The following is a 17,110-nucleotide window of genomic DNA, read 5'->3' as shown; positions in this document are numbered from 1 at the left end:
ACACACACACACACACACACACACAGATGCAGAACAACACACTCACACAGGAGCCTTCACTACAACTGGGTGTAAACACAGAGAGAGGAGAGGAGAGGAGAGGAGAGGAGAGGATGCAACCTTCACACACACACACTATCGAGTAACATTCCGTGACGATTGTGGCTTTAAGTGAACTTTGAAGTGTTCAAAATAGCTCCGTTTGAAATTAATCCTGCCTTATTAATTGCGCGGACGCAAGATTGAGGCTGCATGGAGGTGAACTAATTAGGCCTGGAAATTAGAGCTAGTCAGCGGCCGTAATTATCAGTTATAATTATATCTATCATCCTGGCTGTCATAGTAATCGATGTAGGTCCGCGTTCCTGGTGCCAACATGGAAATCTGCTATGATGACTGCAGTGGTTAGGATTGGAATCCTGGAGGAAGAAGTTTACACCGAATTAAAGCCAAACGCAGCGCGGCATACACGTTGCAAGCTGTGTTTCCCTTTTAGCGTAAAGGTTGAGGGGAAATTAAAGTGCATCCTAGGAAGCTTGAAACAACATTAACAACAAAAGCTGCGGCCAAACACAAACAATAACAACCGAGCGACTTTGAGGTTTAACAAACTGTAGGTGGATTGCAAATCTGAAGGAATCCTCTAAGGAGCCGAGCGAGCCGAGCCACGGGATCTCTCCATTCCCTGCATCGCCCTCTCCTCAACAAACCCACTGAACTGCAGCTAATCAAGTCTCCTCCACTTACGCTCACCGAGATATGTTCGCATTATGTGGGATATGATTAAGCAAACAAATCCAATCTGCTTTTTTCCGTATGTGTTCCAAGATAAGGCACCCAAAGCACGACAAGTTCAAACATTATGGAAAGGAGCAGAGGAGCAACTGGTTCATCGACGCGGGGAGGAGGAGTGAAACGTGGCAGGTGAGGGGAGATGGAGGGGGCTGAGGAAAAAGGAGAGAGGAAGGATGGAGGAAAAAGGGTGAAGGAGGAGGCTACGGTCGAGGAAGCACGGGGTCATTCCACCACACTGGAGACACGGCAGGGAAATGAGAGAGAGGATGAGGAGCTGAGGAAGACGTGTGGAGATCTAGGATGGGAGGGAAGGCTGAGAGACTGAGAGGCAAGGAGGCGTCTTGTGTACAGCTAAGGTGGACGTGAAGGACAGAGACAGAGGAGGACATCTGGACATCTGCCTGCTGTGGAATCATGCTGCAACACCCACGACTACTTCACATAAACAAGGAGAGAGAGAGAGAGAGAGAGAGAGAGAGAGAGAGAGAGAGAGAGAGAGAGAGAGAGAGAGAGAGAGAGAGAGAGAGAGAGAGAGAGAGAGAGAGAGAGAGAGAGAGAGAGAGAGCCCTCAAATGTGTGCTAGTGTTTGACAACTACTGCTCTGCTGGGAGGCTTTAACACTCCCAAAATTAGTGACTGAAAGCGTGGAGGAAAAGAGGGAGGGGTGGAGAGAAATGACTCGGGGATAATAGAGAGGGTGGAATTATGACCAGCGGGTTTCTCAGACAAGAACACACCACAGCCGCCTCTGCATCTGGTAAAGAGCACTGCATGAAATATTAAACATGGATGTCACAGCCTCACCCCCACCTCACCCCCTGCTCCCTGACTATCCATTGCTCCCTCGCTCCCCTTCTCTCCTCACTCCCCCCTCCAACCCTTCCTCCTCAGCTCTCCTGTCCTTCCTCCTCCCCTTCCACTGACAGCTTCCTGATAATGAGTTTCATTTGCACAGGAGACCTCCGAGAGAAATAAAGACACACACACACACACATACTGTACATAAGCTTGCACACACACACATTCACACACTGCAGGCAGTAGAGCTCTGGCTGGCATCAGGGTGAAAACAGACATGAATAATAGGAGCTCTTGCATCACAGTTCCAGTAGTGTGTGAGGGGAGATCTTCCTCTAATAAGACCAACCTCAACCTAAAGTCTATTGATTTCTCTGCAGAGAACGTTTGCGGTTTCAAAGGTCGAACATAAGATGAGAAGGATGAGGACCGGCACAGTATTTAGTCGCCTCCCGAGTGTGTGTGTGTATCTGGGTTATAGTTGGAACACACAAGCGCTGCTGTACTGTGACCCGACCCTACAATTCATCAGCCGTCTAAGAACTTCCGTTAAAAACCCTTTAAGAAGGCGAGAGACAACAGTATGTGACAGAAGAAGAAGAAGTACTACAACACACACCCAGAGACAAAATGGAACCTGCTTGTGGCTGTATTGATAAGCCACAGACCTCCGATCACCAATAATCTTAACGATGGCTCTGTTCCATTTAGGTGAGGACACTGCACTGAGCAAGGACACATTGCACTGCCAACTGAATGGAGACGTTGCCATGTTTGCTGATATGAAGGATTCCTCACAGATGCCACCCACACATTCACATACATGTAATCATAAACAATGGAGGACACGGCCGCCTTGTGTGCAATACATATGTTCCATGACTCAGCTGCTAAACCTGCTGAGTGCCTCCAAAGGAGGATAAGACCTACTGGCAAGCACTCAAGTACTCACTCAGAGGGTGCACCACCAAGGGCGTAGTACACACACACACACACACCACATACACACACATGCCATAAAGTTAATTACAATGCCCCCGCACTTTTCTTTTTTTGGGGGGTCTCTAGCTGAAACTCACGTCTCTGAATCTGTTCCAGGATCTGTCCTTGTCGTACTGAGCCACCGTGCTCAGCCATTTGTCGTTGCTGTTACCGGATGCCGCCGTTTCTCTGCTCAGCAAGAGAGCCGCGACAGGCAGCAGAAGGAGGAGGAACATCTCCTGTGGAAGCAAAGAGACAGCAGAAGAAGAAGGAGGATGAGGAGAAGAAGAAACCATTCAGGGTGGGGTGAAGGGGGTAGTGGGGACGATGTTTAAGTGTGAGGGCACGCTGCACTCTACGTAGACCACGAAGAAGAAGGAGAAGTAGACGCTGTGACGCACGACGGGTCCGAGTGTTTCAGCAGCGTGCGCCACTGTTTATGTTCCGCTCCGGCCGGTGAGTGTTCGCTTTAATCACGGCGCTCATTCTGCTGCTAAGCGGATTATAAACATTACTGAGAGTTGTACACCGTGAAGTGGAGCAGTTATACCTTACGACAGTTTCACAAAAACAAGCAGTGAACAACGTCGACACAAAGCTGAGCTCCTTTCCTTCTCCTTCTTCTTCGTGGCTTTTATCTGCTTTCTCATCATCTATCACACCGGCCACGAAAGTCAAGAGAAGAAGGCGACTATTGACTCTTAATTCCCCAATAAATCTACTTCTTTAACGGACAACTTGGGCGCTGTAGCTACCTACCCTGGGGTAAAGTCGGTGGTGTCCCTGTGTCCAAATCCCAGCGTAAAATAAGTCCACGGCCCCCGGGCACTCCGGTAGATACCCGACTGTCTCAAAGGTCTGACGGCAAAAGCGGAGCAGCGAGCGAGGACGAGCGGACCGCGAGCTCTCTCTCTCTCTCCTCCCCTGTCTCTCTCCTCCTCTCGCTCTCTCTCCCCTCCTCTCTCTCTCTCTCCCCTCCTCTCTCTCTCTCTCCCTCTCCTCCTCAGTGGTCACCAGACACCCGCCTTCTCTCTCTCTCTCACTCTCTCACTCACTTACTCACTCACACCCCCCCTCTCCCTCACTCCCTCCCCTCTCTCTCACACTCTCTCTCCCTCTCCCCCTCTCACTAGCTCTCTTTCTCTCTCTGCCTCCACTCTCTCACATTCTCTCTCCCTCTCTCTCGCTCGCGCTATCCCCTGATGCAGTTAGCGCGGGGTTTTTTCTGTTTTGCATTCACGCGCGGCAATGTTGTTGTTGCTCACGCGCTCCTCTCTCTCTCGTGGGATTAAATGTGAATGGCTGCGCTAATAAATCGTCACAATTAAGTTACATAAAGCGTAAAATCGATGCGTCGGTGGCTGCTCTCTGAATTCCCACGGAACGACGGGTTCACGCCAACGTTTTTCAGAACCATGGACAGAGGCAGAGCATCTCTCTCTCTCTCTCTCTCTCTCTCTCTCGCTCTCTCTCTTTCGCTCTCTCTCCCCTCTCTCCGCCCCTCCTCTCTCTCTCTCCCCCTGCGCTCTCTCACACACACACACACACATGCACAACCCCACCCAACTTTGCCTACCTGACACTGATGAAATGTAACAGGTTATTGATCACATTTGATAACCTACAGACACCATTAAAACATTAAAACGTTAAGAATATTTTTGGACGTTATTCCTATGACTTTAGGTGTTTATATCTTTCATATTTTCCAAGATATTCAGCATTTTTCAGGGGAAAAATTCACATTGGAACCCATTCCAATCTTCTTTCGGCCCTTCTAACTTCTTCATATTTTCAGGCAGAGAAACCATTCAAGCATTTTTCAGGTCTTTCAGCTTTCTATTCAGTGTTTGTCCCACCTGGGTCACGTCCAACCTCCCCACCAAGTCTCACTGAGATCAGTTGGCAACTTTTGCTGTAATCCGGTGATTAACAGGAAGAAAGACAGAAAGACACACACACACACACACACACACACCCCGCGGAGGTAAAAAAAAAAAAAAAAATGGGCCACAAAACTGGGCCATACATTTTTAGAGGCTGTGACGACTATGAGTTTAAAACTTTAATGTGTGACTCTCTCTGGGTTTATTGTCAGCTTTGAGGACACTTTTCCTTTTTCTCTCTCTGTCTCTTGCATGGATGTGAGGACGTCTGTGACCGCTGTCAAACCCGAGCTCGGGCTGTGTTTTGGTTCTCTGCGTTGTTGTCCCTTCTGGCCCAGAGGAACCTTCTGAGTTTGGCACAGATGAGAGAGTTTCCTGCTCCATTCTGACAGATGTAACAATTCTCTGCTGAATTGTTTGTTCGTGCTCCTAGGATCGTCAATGTCGCAAATACAATTGATCTAAGAAGCAATTTTATGCTTCTGTGGACCACATATCGGTCGATTCTGCACAACTCTATTTTACTGAGCTTAGTAAGTAAATTTTACCGGTCGCCTCCCATCTCAAGTAGTTCACTTGTTTCTTTCTTTCTTTCTTTCTTCTTCTCTTTTGGAATTGGAATTGTTTTGTTCACACATCATCTATTGGATACAGGACATAATAATGGCTGACACAGTTAAACGTTACCACTATTTTAAGCCGAGTTTTAAGGTTTCATTACAAGAGCTGACAGAAACATTTCTTTTTAAGCACTTTTGTGTTGTGAAGTTCTGTGTGTGTGTGGTGTGTGGTGATGTGACGTCGGCATGTTGAGTTAATGAGTTAATGGGATTTAATGCGAGACTTGATTTTGACATTTATGAGCTTTTTTTAAGACACACACATTAATATGCAGTACATGTTAATTGAGTCGTGTAGTCAATGTTAAGATACCCTGGTGTTTATTCTGGGTAAAGTTTTGCTGTTCAGGCACTCGTCATAATAAAGCAACACAAGGTTTGTCCTTCAGCTAGAGCCAGAAAGCTTTCTCCAATTGGAATTTGGCTTTTTTTTCTCTTTTAGCTCTTTAGAAAATACTGCAGAAATGACACAACCATCACATGTACAAGCAAGCAGGGCAAAGGTCACAGAGGCTAATGACATCACTGGGAAATAAGAAATCAGAGCCATGGAGCATAAGAGGAACATTATCAGCACTTTTTTTTGTCTTGTTTTCAAACTAATTAGAGCAAATAACCCTGTTTCTAAACGGAAGAATGTTAATGATGTTTGATGTTTTGCTAAGTTAGGCTCCAATAAAGGAACACTTACCTTAAATCGCCCCGAGGACCGGGTGAGGGAGATTAAACAGAGATGTAAAAAAGATAACCTTCAGTGGCTTTAACGGTAAATACCTGAAGATTTCTGTTGAAGTGCTGTTAGATGAATCTGATTGAATCTTCAACTGGAACATTTTTCAAAATGTAGAAATTACAGCGGGAATGCATCTTTTGCAAAAGTGCATGTTTCCCTTTAACACATTGATGTGACAGATCCATAATGATATGTTTACAGACATCACGGGCACATGGTGATTCTGGACACTGTAACATATATTTGATGCACTTAACAGCTGCAGCTTGTGTTAAGGGCTGTGATAGTTTCCAGTAAAGCCAAGGAGGGAACATTTGTTGTGATACGCTTTTAGATTTGAGAAAATGCCCCTAAAATCAGATGCCATCCTCGGAAAAAACATGCTTCTGAATAAAAAGTGTGTTTTTATTGTGGAGGCAATGATGCCGCTGCTGCTTATTCAGAGGCTCACTGTGCTCTGAGTTCAAAGGTTCCACAGGCTCAGATATCCCTCTGGTTTCTCTTCGCCTCTTTCTTCAAACTTCAGCATTCATGAGGCGTCTCTGGGAGATCAGCGATAACCGCGGCTGGAGCAGACCCAATTTAAAGATCAAAATGAGTGAAAGAAAGCAAAAGGGGCAAGTGTCCCAGCGGGACGTTTACAGTCATCCTCAACAATGCCAGGGCAAATGCTGTGAGGGAAGAGAGAGAAGAAGAAGAAGGACAGAATGTGTGTATGTGTGTGTGTGTGCAGGTGTGTGATGAATACCAGAGAACGACAGGAAGTGGAAGTGCAGCGGGGTGTGATCGACTGTTTCTTAATGAGCTTTGTGTCTGTAACTTAACTTGCGCGTGTGAGGACTTCAGTTCCACTCCAGCGACTCCGGAGAGATGAACGCTCAAACTGCCAGAGAGCGGACCACAATCATAAAGCATATCAGCCTCCGAGATGATATCTGCCTCATCCGTCCCACGGTGCCAACATGCAAAACGTAGCGTTTCCATCACCCATGTCTTCCTATTTTCACTCAGTGCTCTTGAGGCTGTTGCGCAAATCCAATCATACATCTGACGTTCCTCAGCGGATGAGAAGAGAAAAAAAGTCATACACCATGAAACTCCAGCAAAGCGGAGAAAGTCTATGAACGTCTCAGAGTCTCCACAGATGTGTTTACACGCCGGATGTCTTAATCAGTCATGTTAAGACAAGATCAAGACATGCGTGACTGTAATATTTTGTCAACATAAGCTAGTTTAAAAATGGAATACTTAAACATTCAAATAATGCTAAGATGATGTTCAGCATGTAAACACATAAAATCACTGAAGACATCTGACGCTTTTAGAAATACTACCCCCCCGCCCCCCCCTGCCCCCCCAGGTTGGCTCTTTGATGTTTGGCTCTGATGTTTTGGGCTCCACCGCTGTTACACGTCTTCTTTTTCAAAGCAAAGGAGCATAGTTGGAATTACAAAAATCTGGTTTATGTGCGATTTCACTCAAAAAAGAGGTTTCAACAGCAGAAGAATGAGCGAGCACGTTTGTGCCTCATGGATAAGTCACAGGGAAGTAGACAACAACAATATAAATATGGAATTATTAACTTTTTTTTACTTGATACTGCCATTTCTATTCCAAGAAACGGAACAACTGCTCGCTTTGTTTGGCCTCCCACATTAGCAGCGTCACCTTGTGCTGTGAGTCGGCCTCCGCTTCACCATCTACAGCTGTGAAAGGTCTGAGTTAGACGCAGCAGAGTTATTTACTTTGAATCGCCTTTGCCTGCTTTTTTTTTTCTAAAGTAAATAATGAGCAGAAAGCATGAACCATTATTAGAAAATAAGGACATTTGGTTTTCCAATGCCAAAGAGAACCAAAGGACGGACTAAAGTGGACGTGGCTGGATGGTAAATGGAGGTTTGCTACACATGCAGGAGCCATTTGTCTCAGCTGGTTTGTTATTCAGTTGTTGCAGCCGCTAGAAACAACAGCGGATGTGAATATGTTTCGCTTCAGGTTTGCTCACGGACCTCAGATAACCCTCACAGGAAAGCCACTTCAAAATAATGAATAATAATAAGTCATAATAAGTAGAAATAGTGATGGAGACACTCTGTGAGGATCACAGACAGAGCTCCTCCGTCCCATTTTGACTTCTATTATTGTTATCAGGACAAGAAAAGCAAGTGTTATTCCCATCACAACAACATATCAATGCAAGGAACAGCAATTTGCTTTTGAACTTTGTAAACTTTTTAAAGAATTTGCCAACGTTAAGTGCAAAGCTGTGGAACAATGAGTAATAGCCAAACCTTACTGTCATCATGCATCCAGGCAGGCGAGACACAGATGTTAGGACAGATGTTTATCTCATGGGATTGATACAAACAGGCGGTTGCAATAATAAGGTTAAAAAATAGTACAGATCTGGCGCTGCTGAGAGGAGCACTTTACTCTGCTCTTCAGGATCCCATTTGTATCGCAAATTGCAAGTGTTTGTGCAGATATTCCAGAGGAGTTTAGTGTTTAGGCAGCAATGTCACACATAGGTTATCTTCCTCCAGCAGCCCGCTGTTAGGGCAGAGAAGAGGGATGCCCACTGCAATGCAGCACAGCACCTAAAACCGCCAGGCGTCCCTCCAGGACAACAGGGAGGAGGCACATCCAATGTCACCCAGGCTTCATGAGGTGGTGAGGAGGCAGGCTCAGAGAAAACAGCAGCACCCTAGGGAGACATGTTTGATACGTGGGTGACATTAGCCGCGGCGGAGCGCAGCCGCCTTTTCCTCACCTATACAAAAAACCTAAAGCTGTTCTCCCCTCTCAGGAAGTTTGGCTTTTTAACACACGCTGATACTTTATTTTATTAGGCATTATATGTTCACACTGCTGGGTTTTATATCATAACTCATTACTTTTCAAAATGGGAGCTGCACAGACAATAAAACATAAAAGGCGAAGACAAATGTGACGGAAAGGACGGAATCTGAAGCCATTCTGGCTCAGGGATCGCCTCATTGTGTTCTTTCACACATCATATTTCAGGTTCTTTTCCTTGTGCCCCCTATTTGTTATCAAGGCTATTATTGCTGTTGACCGTTGCAGGCTTGACAAAGGCTCAAATTGGGGTGTTTTGTTAGCTCTGTGCAGCTCAGAGCATCTGAGTAAATAAAGGCTCTGAGTGTAGTTAAAGTGCCATTTTTTAAGTAGTTGAGAGAATGCAGAGCAGATATACATGCATGCCGCTGTGAGGAAAAATGCTACCCAGAGAAAATTGATTTTGCGAGGCTTTATCGTCATTCATGCATGGCAGAGTTCTATTCCAGGGAATCCAGAGGATACATTCAGCTTTTATAGTGGTGTTCATAACCTCCTTCTTTGGGCCTGTTGAAGAAATGGAACAGGAGTCCTTAAGGGTTGATTCAAGGGCCTATAGACCTGGGGACTGAAGGGGAAATCAACCTCATTCAGACGTAAATAACCTGATAATCATGAGTTTGTTTTGAAAAAGCGCAGCATGTTTTGTTCTCAGACATAAGATTAAACTTCACCAATGGGTCCGTGCAGCATTTAGTCAGTTATGCTTGCGATGGTGATTATACGCACCCAGAACCTTTCGTAGAGACAGAGAGTGACCACAGGCTGCACCGTGAGCTCCAAGCAGCAGGAAACAGATTACCCTTATCAAGGTTCTCTCAAAGGGGAAATGCTGTATTGAGAGCTAATTAAACTCTGTATCTCCAGAGAACAGCGATAAAACCCACTGATGCCTCACATTTTATTATCTACAAACTTTGCTGGCAACTATTTGTACAAAAAGAAAAAAAAAGAAATCTTGCAGTTCTTCTTCTGTCTTTTTTTTTTTTTGGCATGTATTTTTAGCGGGCGCTTTGTGAAGAAGTGTAAACAGGTTTTCGGATGCTGCCAAGAATGTCAGGTACGAGAAGAGACAATGAGGATGTTAAAGAGGTAAAATATGAAAATTAAGAGCTGTTAAATGACTTCCAGGGTAAAATCGTATCCCCTCGCTTAATTAGAAGGTTTTGAGGTGAGAGGCGGTGAAGAATGATGTAAACAAATCAGTCACTCGTCGCTTCTAATGAGACTTTGTGAGAATCTGCCAATTATCGAGTTCAGTCTCCCTCCTCTTCCTCCTCGGTCCATCAACCACTCCGGGTGCGCCTGTCCCTCACCTTCCCTTTTTGGCGGGTCCGAGTAATCCCTGGAGAGAGAGAGAGAGAGGGAGAGAGAGAGAGAGAGAGAGAGAGAGAGAGAGAGAGAGAGAGAGAGAGAGAGAGAGAGAGTGAGTCAATCCAAAAGATGAATTCTTGGCATATCAGATTGAAATGGTGTTAATAATCCAGGAGGAGGTTCTTAACGTTCCACTGGCAGCCTGACAGCCTGATCACTTAGGCAGACAACGGATGGATGAGATCATGCATTTATTATGTATATGTTCATAAATTCTGTATATTATTACCTAAAATGAAACGGTTGGCTGTGGAACAAAGCAACCTTCCTCCCGCGTGATTCATTTATATGTAGATTTTGTCATCTTTTGTGTCTTTGATTAATGTATAGATGAGAGATAGGAGTTCTCTAACAGATTAAATGATGGAGTCAGGCACCTGTATCTTCCTGCGATTAACATAAATTCATTTGTCAGATAAATGTGTGTGTACGCTTGGACAGGGGTCACATTGATGGTGTCGCTATGCATTCAGAATTCAAATTGTGCTTGAAACGCTTGATTGTTCCTTTAAATGTTGCAATGTGTGTTTGATATCTCTTCCTGATTCTTTCTCCCAGTATTTCTTCTCCCCCCTGACTGTTCTCACCCACATCCCCCCCCTCCCTCCCCCCTTCTCTCCCCCACCTCACCACCTATTTCACACGCCGTTTCTCCCCGCTGAACTGCTGAGTCATCACTTTCAAACGCACGATCATTCCCGCAAGATATCCTTCCCGCCCTCGCCGTATTCATCTCTGGCTCTTTCTCCGTCTTTTTTTTTTTTCATGCTTGGCCAGCCCGACATTTGTCTAACTGAAAGCTCACTCGCTCATCTCTCCCTTGGATCCCCCTCCTACGGCTTTACGGCGCACAACTACACACTGCTGGTTCATTCCCTTCCTGCCTCCACTGTTTTGTCCTCTGACTCACTATTACTCTTGCTGCGCCCTCTCTCCACTCTCTGTGGATTTTGCAGCGTTGCCCAGGATGAGTCTCGGCCGCTCCTCTTATCTCTTTCTCTCGGTGTGACCCAAATTGTTTTGGACGGCAGCGACACGGCTGCCGGTATCAGAGGTCTTTTGCTGGGCAATGACTCAGAAAGCTGTCGTTGTAGACAATCACGCACTGAGAGGCACTCGGATAGAAGGAAACAACGCAGAGAGACAATACAGCCTCTTAACTGTCTCTCTCTGTCTTTCAGCGGGTCAGGGAAGCTTATAGACATCCAACATCAAAGCCTCTCTAAGGGAAGGGGGGGGGGGGGGGTGGGGGTTACATAGGGTTGCACAGTTTTAGTGGAACTGGATGTGATGTGGGACCAAACAAGTGCTGCTGCTGTCAGAATGACACTGGAGTGGTTTCACTCATTTTCTGATTTCTCTTTCTTCCTTTGCTGTTTCTGAATATGTTCCGCTGATGCTTGAAATATGAAACATCATTAAGAAGGTGTCAAACCCTCTGAGTCAACCGGATTGAGAAACACACAAGTAAGAAGAGGAGTCAGCCAAGATCTGTTATGCATCAGAGTCTCCAGCTTTAGAGGTCTCAGATAAACGACCTATATGGCTCTGACTCACACCTTCTATTATCTCCTATCATGTCGAAATAAAGAACTGTCTGCAAACACAGCAGCAATGGGAAATCTGATCCCCACCTGTTCCCACGGCAGCCACCTGTGACGACGCCTCTACCCTTTTCCAGCCATCTCTTTTTGCAGAAAACAAACGAATCACTGCCAGGGGCGTCACGCTGGCTCCTTATAGATGACTAACTACTTCAAAACAAAACATGACGCTGGAGAAAAGGAACACAGTATAGGGAAATACACTAAAGCATCTGCTGAAGCATCGCTGACAACATGGTGATAAGATACACAGATGACAGAAGAGCAGTTATACTATTACAAAATTATGTAAATGTACTAAATGTATGACAGGTTTAACTTAAATAAACCCACTGGAGCTGGAGCTTGCACTGAACACAGCTCAAGTAAAAGATGGGTGTATTACTCCAGAAGCCACTGATGTAGGATACAATGGTGGCAACACTGATCAAACTGCAATAAAAGAGCCAATAACTAGAGATGACTGCAGTACAGTTCAAATAAAGAGCCATATTACCACAGGGCTGGAGGTTTGAGAAACGATTTACCCGTTAAATATCATCACCCAATGATGAAGCAATTGCAAAGTACAGTGGAGATGGAAGCTGAACTGATATAATACCACAGTCTGTGAAGGCACCGTCCGGACCAGAGGAGCAGGACAAAGGAATCATCAGGCTGCTGCTTTAAAAGTGCCAAAGGACCAATAATATTACATCAGCTGAGAAAGTAATGTTATACAATATGCATGAATTTGATTTGGCTAATAATGTGCCACAAAAAATTCAGAAGAATTTGATTCTTATGCCGAATGATTGTATCTTATTTCCTAACAAATTACAACTGAGATTGAGCAATGTGGTTTATTTGTTATATAAGCCTTAGTTTCACCCCAGAAAGAGAGAGGGAGAGAGAGAGAGAGAGAGAGAGAGAGAGAGAGAGAGAGAGAGAGAGAGAGAGAGAGAGAGAGAGAGAGAGAGAGAGAGAGAGCGCAACCCCAGACCCACCGCTGAGTGCCACTCTGTATGAAGTCACACTTGCACCTCTACAAGGAGCTCCTTATCAAGGACAAGGGTCTAAGTATACAGGTTAACAGTGGGACGCCCTCATCTCTCTCCACCACAAGCGGGAAACGCCAGTCTCCATGGATACTGAGAGAAACCCCGCTTAGTGTCATGCCTTGTTTTCCTGCAAATACTGTAAAGAAAATATGGAAGGAATATGGTGCAAAGAGGCCAGATGGATCTTGAGCCAGGCAGTTAGATCAGTTTAAAACCCCACAACAGAACAGAACACATGCTTGCTGGTGATGCATTCAAGGTCATGATTGTGGTGAGCCATAGAAACAGGATCTACTGGCTGACATTGAACTATTCACCCCATAGTAGAAGCACACAACTGTAACTTCAAATACTTTTTTTGTGTGTGTGTGTGTGTGTGTGTGTGTGTGTGTGTCCGAGTCAAACAATCAATATGGCCCCCACAGGTCAAGCATCAAACAGTGTATGGTGTCTCACTCAGATCGATAGAGACTAGCAGAGTAGAGAAGCAGAAACCAAACAGGTACGTAAACATAAACACAGACATGGCAGAGGTGACGTGGTTGTAATGACTCACGTGTGTGTGTGATTCAGGCCCGTCATACTGTGTGTGTGTCATACTGTTCTGAAACATTCAAACCAAAGCCAGCAGAGAATCATAGTAGGAAAATAACAGTGACACTCACTCTCTCTCTCCCTCTCTCTCTCTCTCTCTCTCTCTCTCTCTCTCTCTCTCTCTCTCTCTCTCTCACAAAGCCCACACAGTCTCCAACCAACTCTTCTCTTATTTAATTCATAATTAATCAGCCTGAGTCATTTGCCTTTTATGTTGGCATTCACAGACTTGACAGATGGTTTGTTTTTACAACCATTATCACGCGTTTAACATTTTGGACTGAGATTGTGCAACATGAGGGTGGTTTAGGGTTCATTTCTTTCTATATTCATACTTTTCTTTTGTATATTTCTTATATTTGATTTTTGGAGATTTTTGGAGAACTTCACTTCAAAATTGCACCATTTTGTTTTAGAGTTTTGGATTAAACTTTTGTTGCTTGGTGACTGTGCAGATTTATACCAAGAGGCCCGGAAACATCAAAGTCTTTACTGTTTGTTGCATTTTGTTGCATTTGTGTTGTAAAGATTTACTGTGGGTAAATCTGCAATAACACTGAGTACCTGTTGATCTGACCTTGGTGCTCTGTAGGTCCACTGTACTTTGCGTTTATTATTCCCATTAGACACACACACACGCACACACACACACACACACACACACACACACACACACACACCTCTGCTCTGTCCTTAATCATCAAATCCTTTTCCTCTCCATTCTATTCCCCTCGGCCTCTGATTCTCTCCTTCCCTTGCAGCCATATCCCCTTGCAACGTGCGTATCTGTGCCAGACAAACAGATTAAAAAAAGACATATTTCATCACACAGTTTTGCGGGATGAAGGTTAAAAGAATGAAGATGACTCAATAGAGGTTCAATAGCTTGAAAAGGTTGGATTTGATCACTAATAGCAGGAGAAAATGTGAACAAAAAAGCTATTAATGGGGGTTTGCACGGTCATGGAAATCCTTAGAAAGCGATGGAAAACAAACAAGACAGATAGAAGATAGATGTGTTAATTTTTCTTATTCTGATTAATGTGAACTATTTATAATTCCTTCATTAGGTATAATTGGATGACAATCAAGAGGACAGGGACAATCGCTGGTGTTGGATGTGCGTCACCATGGTAACGTCATCAGTAGGCAGATAGAAAGAGTGAGGCGTTAATGGTTTAAGTTTAGCTTGGGTAGTTTATCCGCCGCTGCACTTTCACAGCCCAGCGCAAACCAAATGATTATAGTTTGCGCCGAACAAGGAATTAATTAGGTGGCAGTAACGCCGGTGAAAGTCTTCCGAGGTACAGAGCAGCAGCTCGCAGCCGTTCAGCCTTAAACTCACGCAGGACGGCGTAAAGATCAAGCTGCCATGTTAATTAGCAAACACTTTCCTGTTGTGTTATTAAACGCGATGCTGAAGTTCAGGATCCGTGTTACTGTAATCACTGCTAATCAGAGTGTGATTAGGACGCAGGACGTGCCAGTGTGTGTGTGTGTGTGTGTGTGTGTGTGTGTGTGTGTGTGTGTTGGATTTTTAATTTCCTAGTCATGATATTAATTTAACACAGTGAAATTACGTAATGCTGATGTGTGTGTGTGTGTGTGTGTGTGTGTGTGTGTGTGTGTGGGTGGGTGGGTGGGTGTGTTGTGTGAGAGGTGAGCAAGTTTGAATTTTTGTCTTTTCCTGGAAATGCAGAGGAAACACATCAGTATTCATGGAGCCATTGTATATAAAATAAGGAAAAATGAAATAATATGAATATAGATAAAATAACATAAATTGTTCATGATCCTCAGGGGGAAACTGGGCTCACTGTTTCTGCATGACTGAACCCCTCAGCCAGAGGAGGAGGAGGAGGAAGAGGAGGAGGAGGAGAGCAGCATTCAGATGAGGGGATAGACTCTTTCCCTCCCTCCCTCTTTGTATCACACACATACACACACACACACACACACTCTTACACGGTATCTTCCTGCTTATGATACACAAACAATCAGTTATGTACCTACCAAACAAGATAATCCCTCTGCAGCGATGTGTAGCTTGCGGTGAGGAAGAGGCGTGTGCGTTTTATTACAAATGGCAGATTAGAGGGATTTCTGGTGACTTTCCATTCTCTCCTGCCGCACAAGTCAAACGTCAAGCGTCCGCGCCTGAATTCAAATGATGTTGTGACACGTGGCTTCACACACACACACACACCCATGCACACACACATGCACATAGGAACAATCTTGTCTCATGTTCTGAGGGAAAATCAGAGAAAGATGAAAGTTTAACCCCAACGATCCATCCCCCCCCCCCCCCCCCCTCTCTCTCTCTCTTCTCTCTCTCTCTCTCTCTCTCCCCCTCTGTTTCTTGCTTTAGATTGCATTTCCCTTATAGAATCTATCCATCTATCCGCTGAAATCCTATTTTCATGACAAACAAGAAGTGCACACACACTCCATCACCACTGGATAGCTGCCGGAGAGACGATTCGATTCAGAGGGAAGTTTGAGGGATCGTGTGTGTGTGTGTGTGTGTGCGGGTCCCAGTGTATACAGTCTGTTCTACATTGCCCATTTATATTCAGCAGTGACATTCAGTTAGTTGTAATTTAATAGAGTGAAAATGAAGTGTGTGGAGTGTATCTGTGCATGCATGTGCAACTGTCACTGCACATGCCAGAGCTGCTGGAGCTGCTGGAGCTGCCGGAGCTACTAGAGCTGCTGGAGCTGCCGGAGCTGCTAGAGCTGCTGGAGCTGCTGGAGCTGCCGGAGCTTTAGCCGCGTGGAAAGTGACGGAACACTCAGCTGGAAGGTGTAATCCAGGTGGCTCTCCAGGTGCAAAATGTGTGGGAGTGCAGGGGACAGCTGGGGCACCATGCTGAATGTGCGTCGTGTTTTGAGTGTTGAGAGTTGGAAATTGATGGAATGAGTCAACATTAGATTGTGACGAGATTTCCTGAGTATCTGCTAATAAGTTAATTTGTTTCGCATTTGTTTTGTCCTAACCATTAGATCAGAGAATTAGCTTATCTGCGAGTCCCAACCTGGCAACCCAATTCAGCCACGTCCCGCCTGAGTTCAGCTTGTCTGCACTTTTTGGTGGCTGTAATGATGCAGGTTTAAGTCCTCAGTCTTGGCAGGGGGGCGGTGTGTTCCTCCTGAAGCAGACAGCCATGCTTGATCTGACTGTAAGCGCCGACTCTCGCCTGTAATTTGTTCAGTGGGAGTTCCTTCCACTCTGCCAGTAGACCTCCTCCGAATCCAGACAGCCTTTGTAGATCCTGGCTCCTTTTTTCCGTTCAAGCTCTCTCAGAAGATTCCGCCGCTCCGTTTTTATTGTCAAGACAGAGAATTGGCCTCATTCTTCTGGGTTTCGCCCCTCTCCTTTTCACTATAATTCACCATCGCCTTCCATTTTCCACCTCCAGCCTTCACTAGAAAAACCTGCAAAGTCCAAAGCCATCAGTTTAGGCCTGGAACTACCCCCAAAATATTAATTCACACTATCAAGGCTGAAAATTAGCAAATGACACCCAGCTTTATCTGTCAAAGGGGAATTTAATAACACTTCTCTCTTCTTTCAAGAGAAATAATGAACATTTAAATGGGTTATGTAAATTTTGCCTGTTAAATCACCAGGGACAACAGTGACAAGTATGAGACACACACACACACACACACACACACACACACACACACACACACACACACCCTACTTATTTTACTTGTTCATTTCCTATAGGTCTAATCTGAATCCATCATTTCCTCTCTACTTTGATAGTGCCACTAATGACGCTTGATAAAATCTGTTGACAAAGGAACAACTCTCCGTCCT

The 17,110-nt window shown here is 45.0% G+C and overlaps 1 protein-coding gene across 1 annotated transcript in view; it reads right to left on the bottom strand.

The window, feature by feature from the left end:
- Positions 1-3,451, bottom strand: part of spock1 (SPARC (osteonectin), cwcv and kazal like domains proteoglycan 1) — a 61,325-nt gene extending 57,874 nt beyond the window's left edge. Inside the window, exons 1-2 of the mRNA XM_076164963.1 lie at positions 3,334-3,451; positions 2,673-2,813 (exon numbers count right to left, since the gene is read on the bottom strand). Coding sequence (XP_076021078.1) covers positions 2,673-2,810 — 138 coding nt within the window. The 5' untranslated portion in view covers positions 2,811-2,813; positions 3,334-3,451. The remainder of the gene's footprint in view (positions 1-2,672; positions 2,814-3,333) is intronic.
- Positions 3,452-17,110: the final 13,659 nt, after the last annotated feature.

Source organism: Genypterus blacodes, unplaced genomic scaffold (genome assembly GCF_046128005.1).
Source record: "Genypterus blacodes isolate CSIRO-AG114 ecotype Tasmania unplaced genomic scaffold, CSIRO-AGI_Gbla_v1 ptg000139l_1, whole genome shotgun sequence".
NCBI lineage: Eukaryota > Metazoa > Chordata > Actinopteri > Ophidiiformes > Ophidiidae > Genypterus > Genypterus blacodes.
Note: the sequence above shows the minus strand (reverse complement) of the source record. Positions and strands in the feature narration are given on the sequence as shown.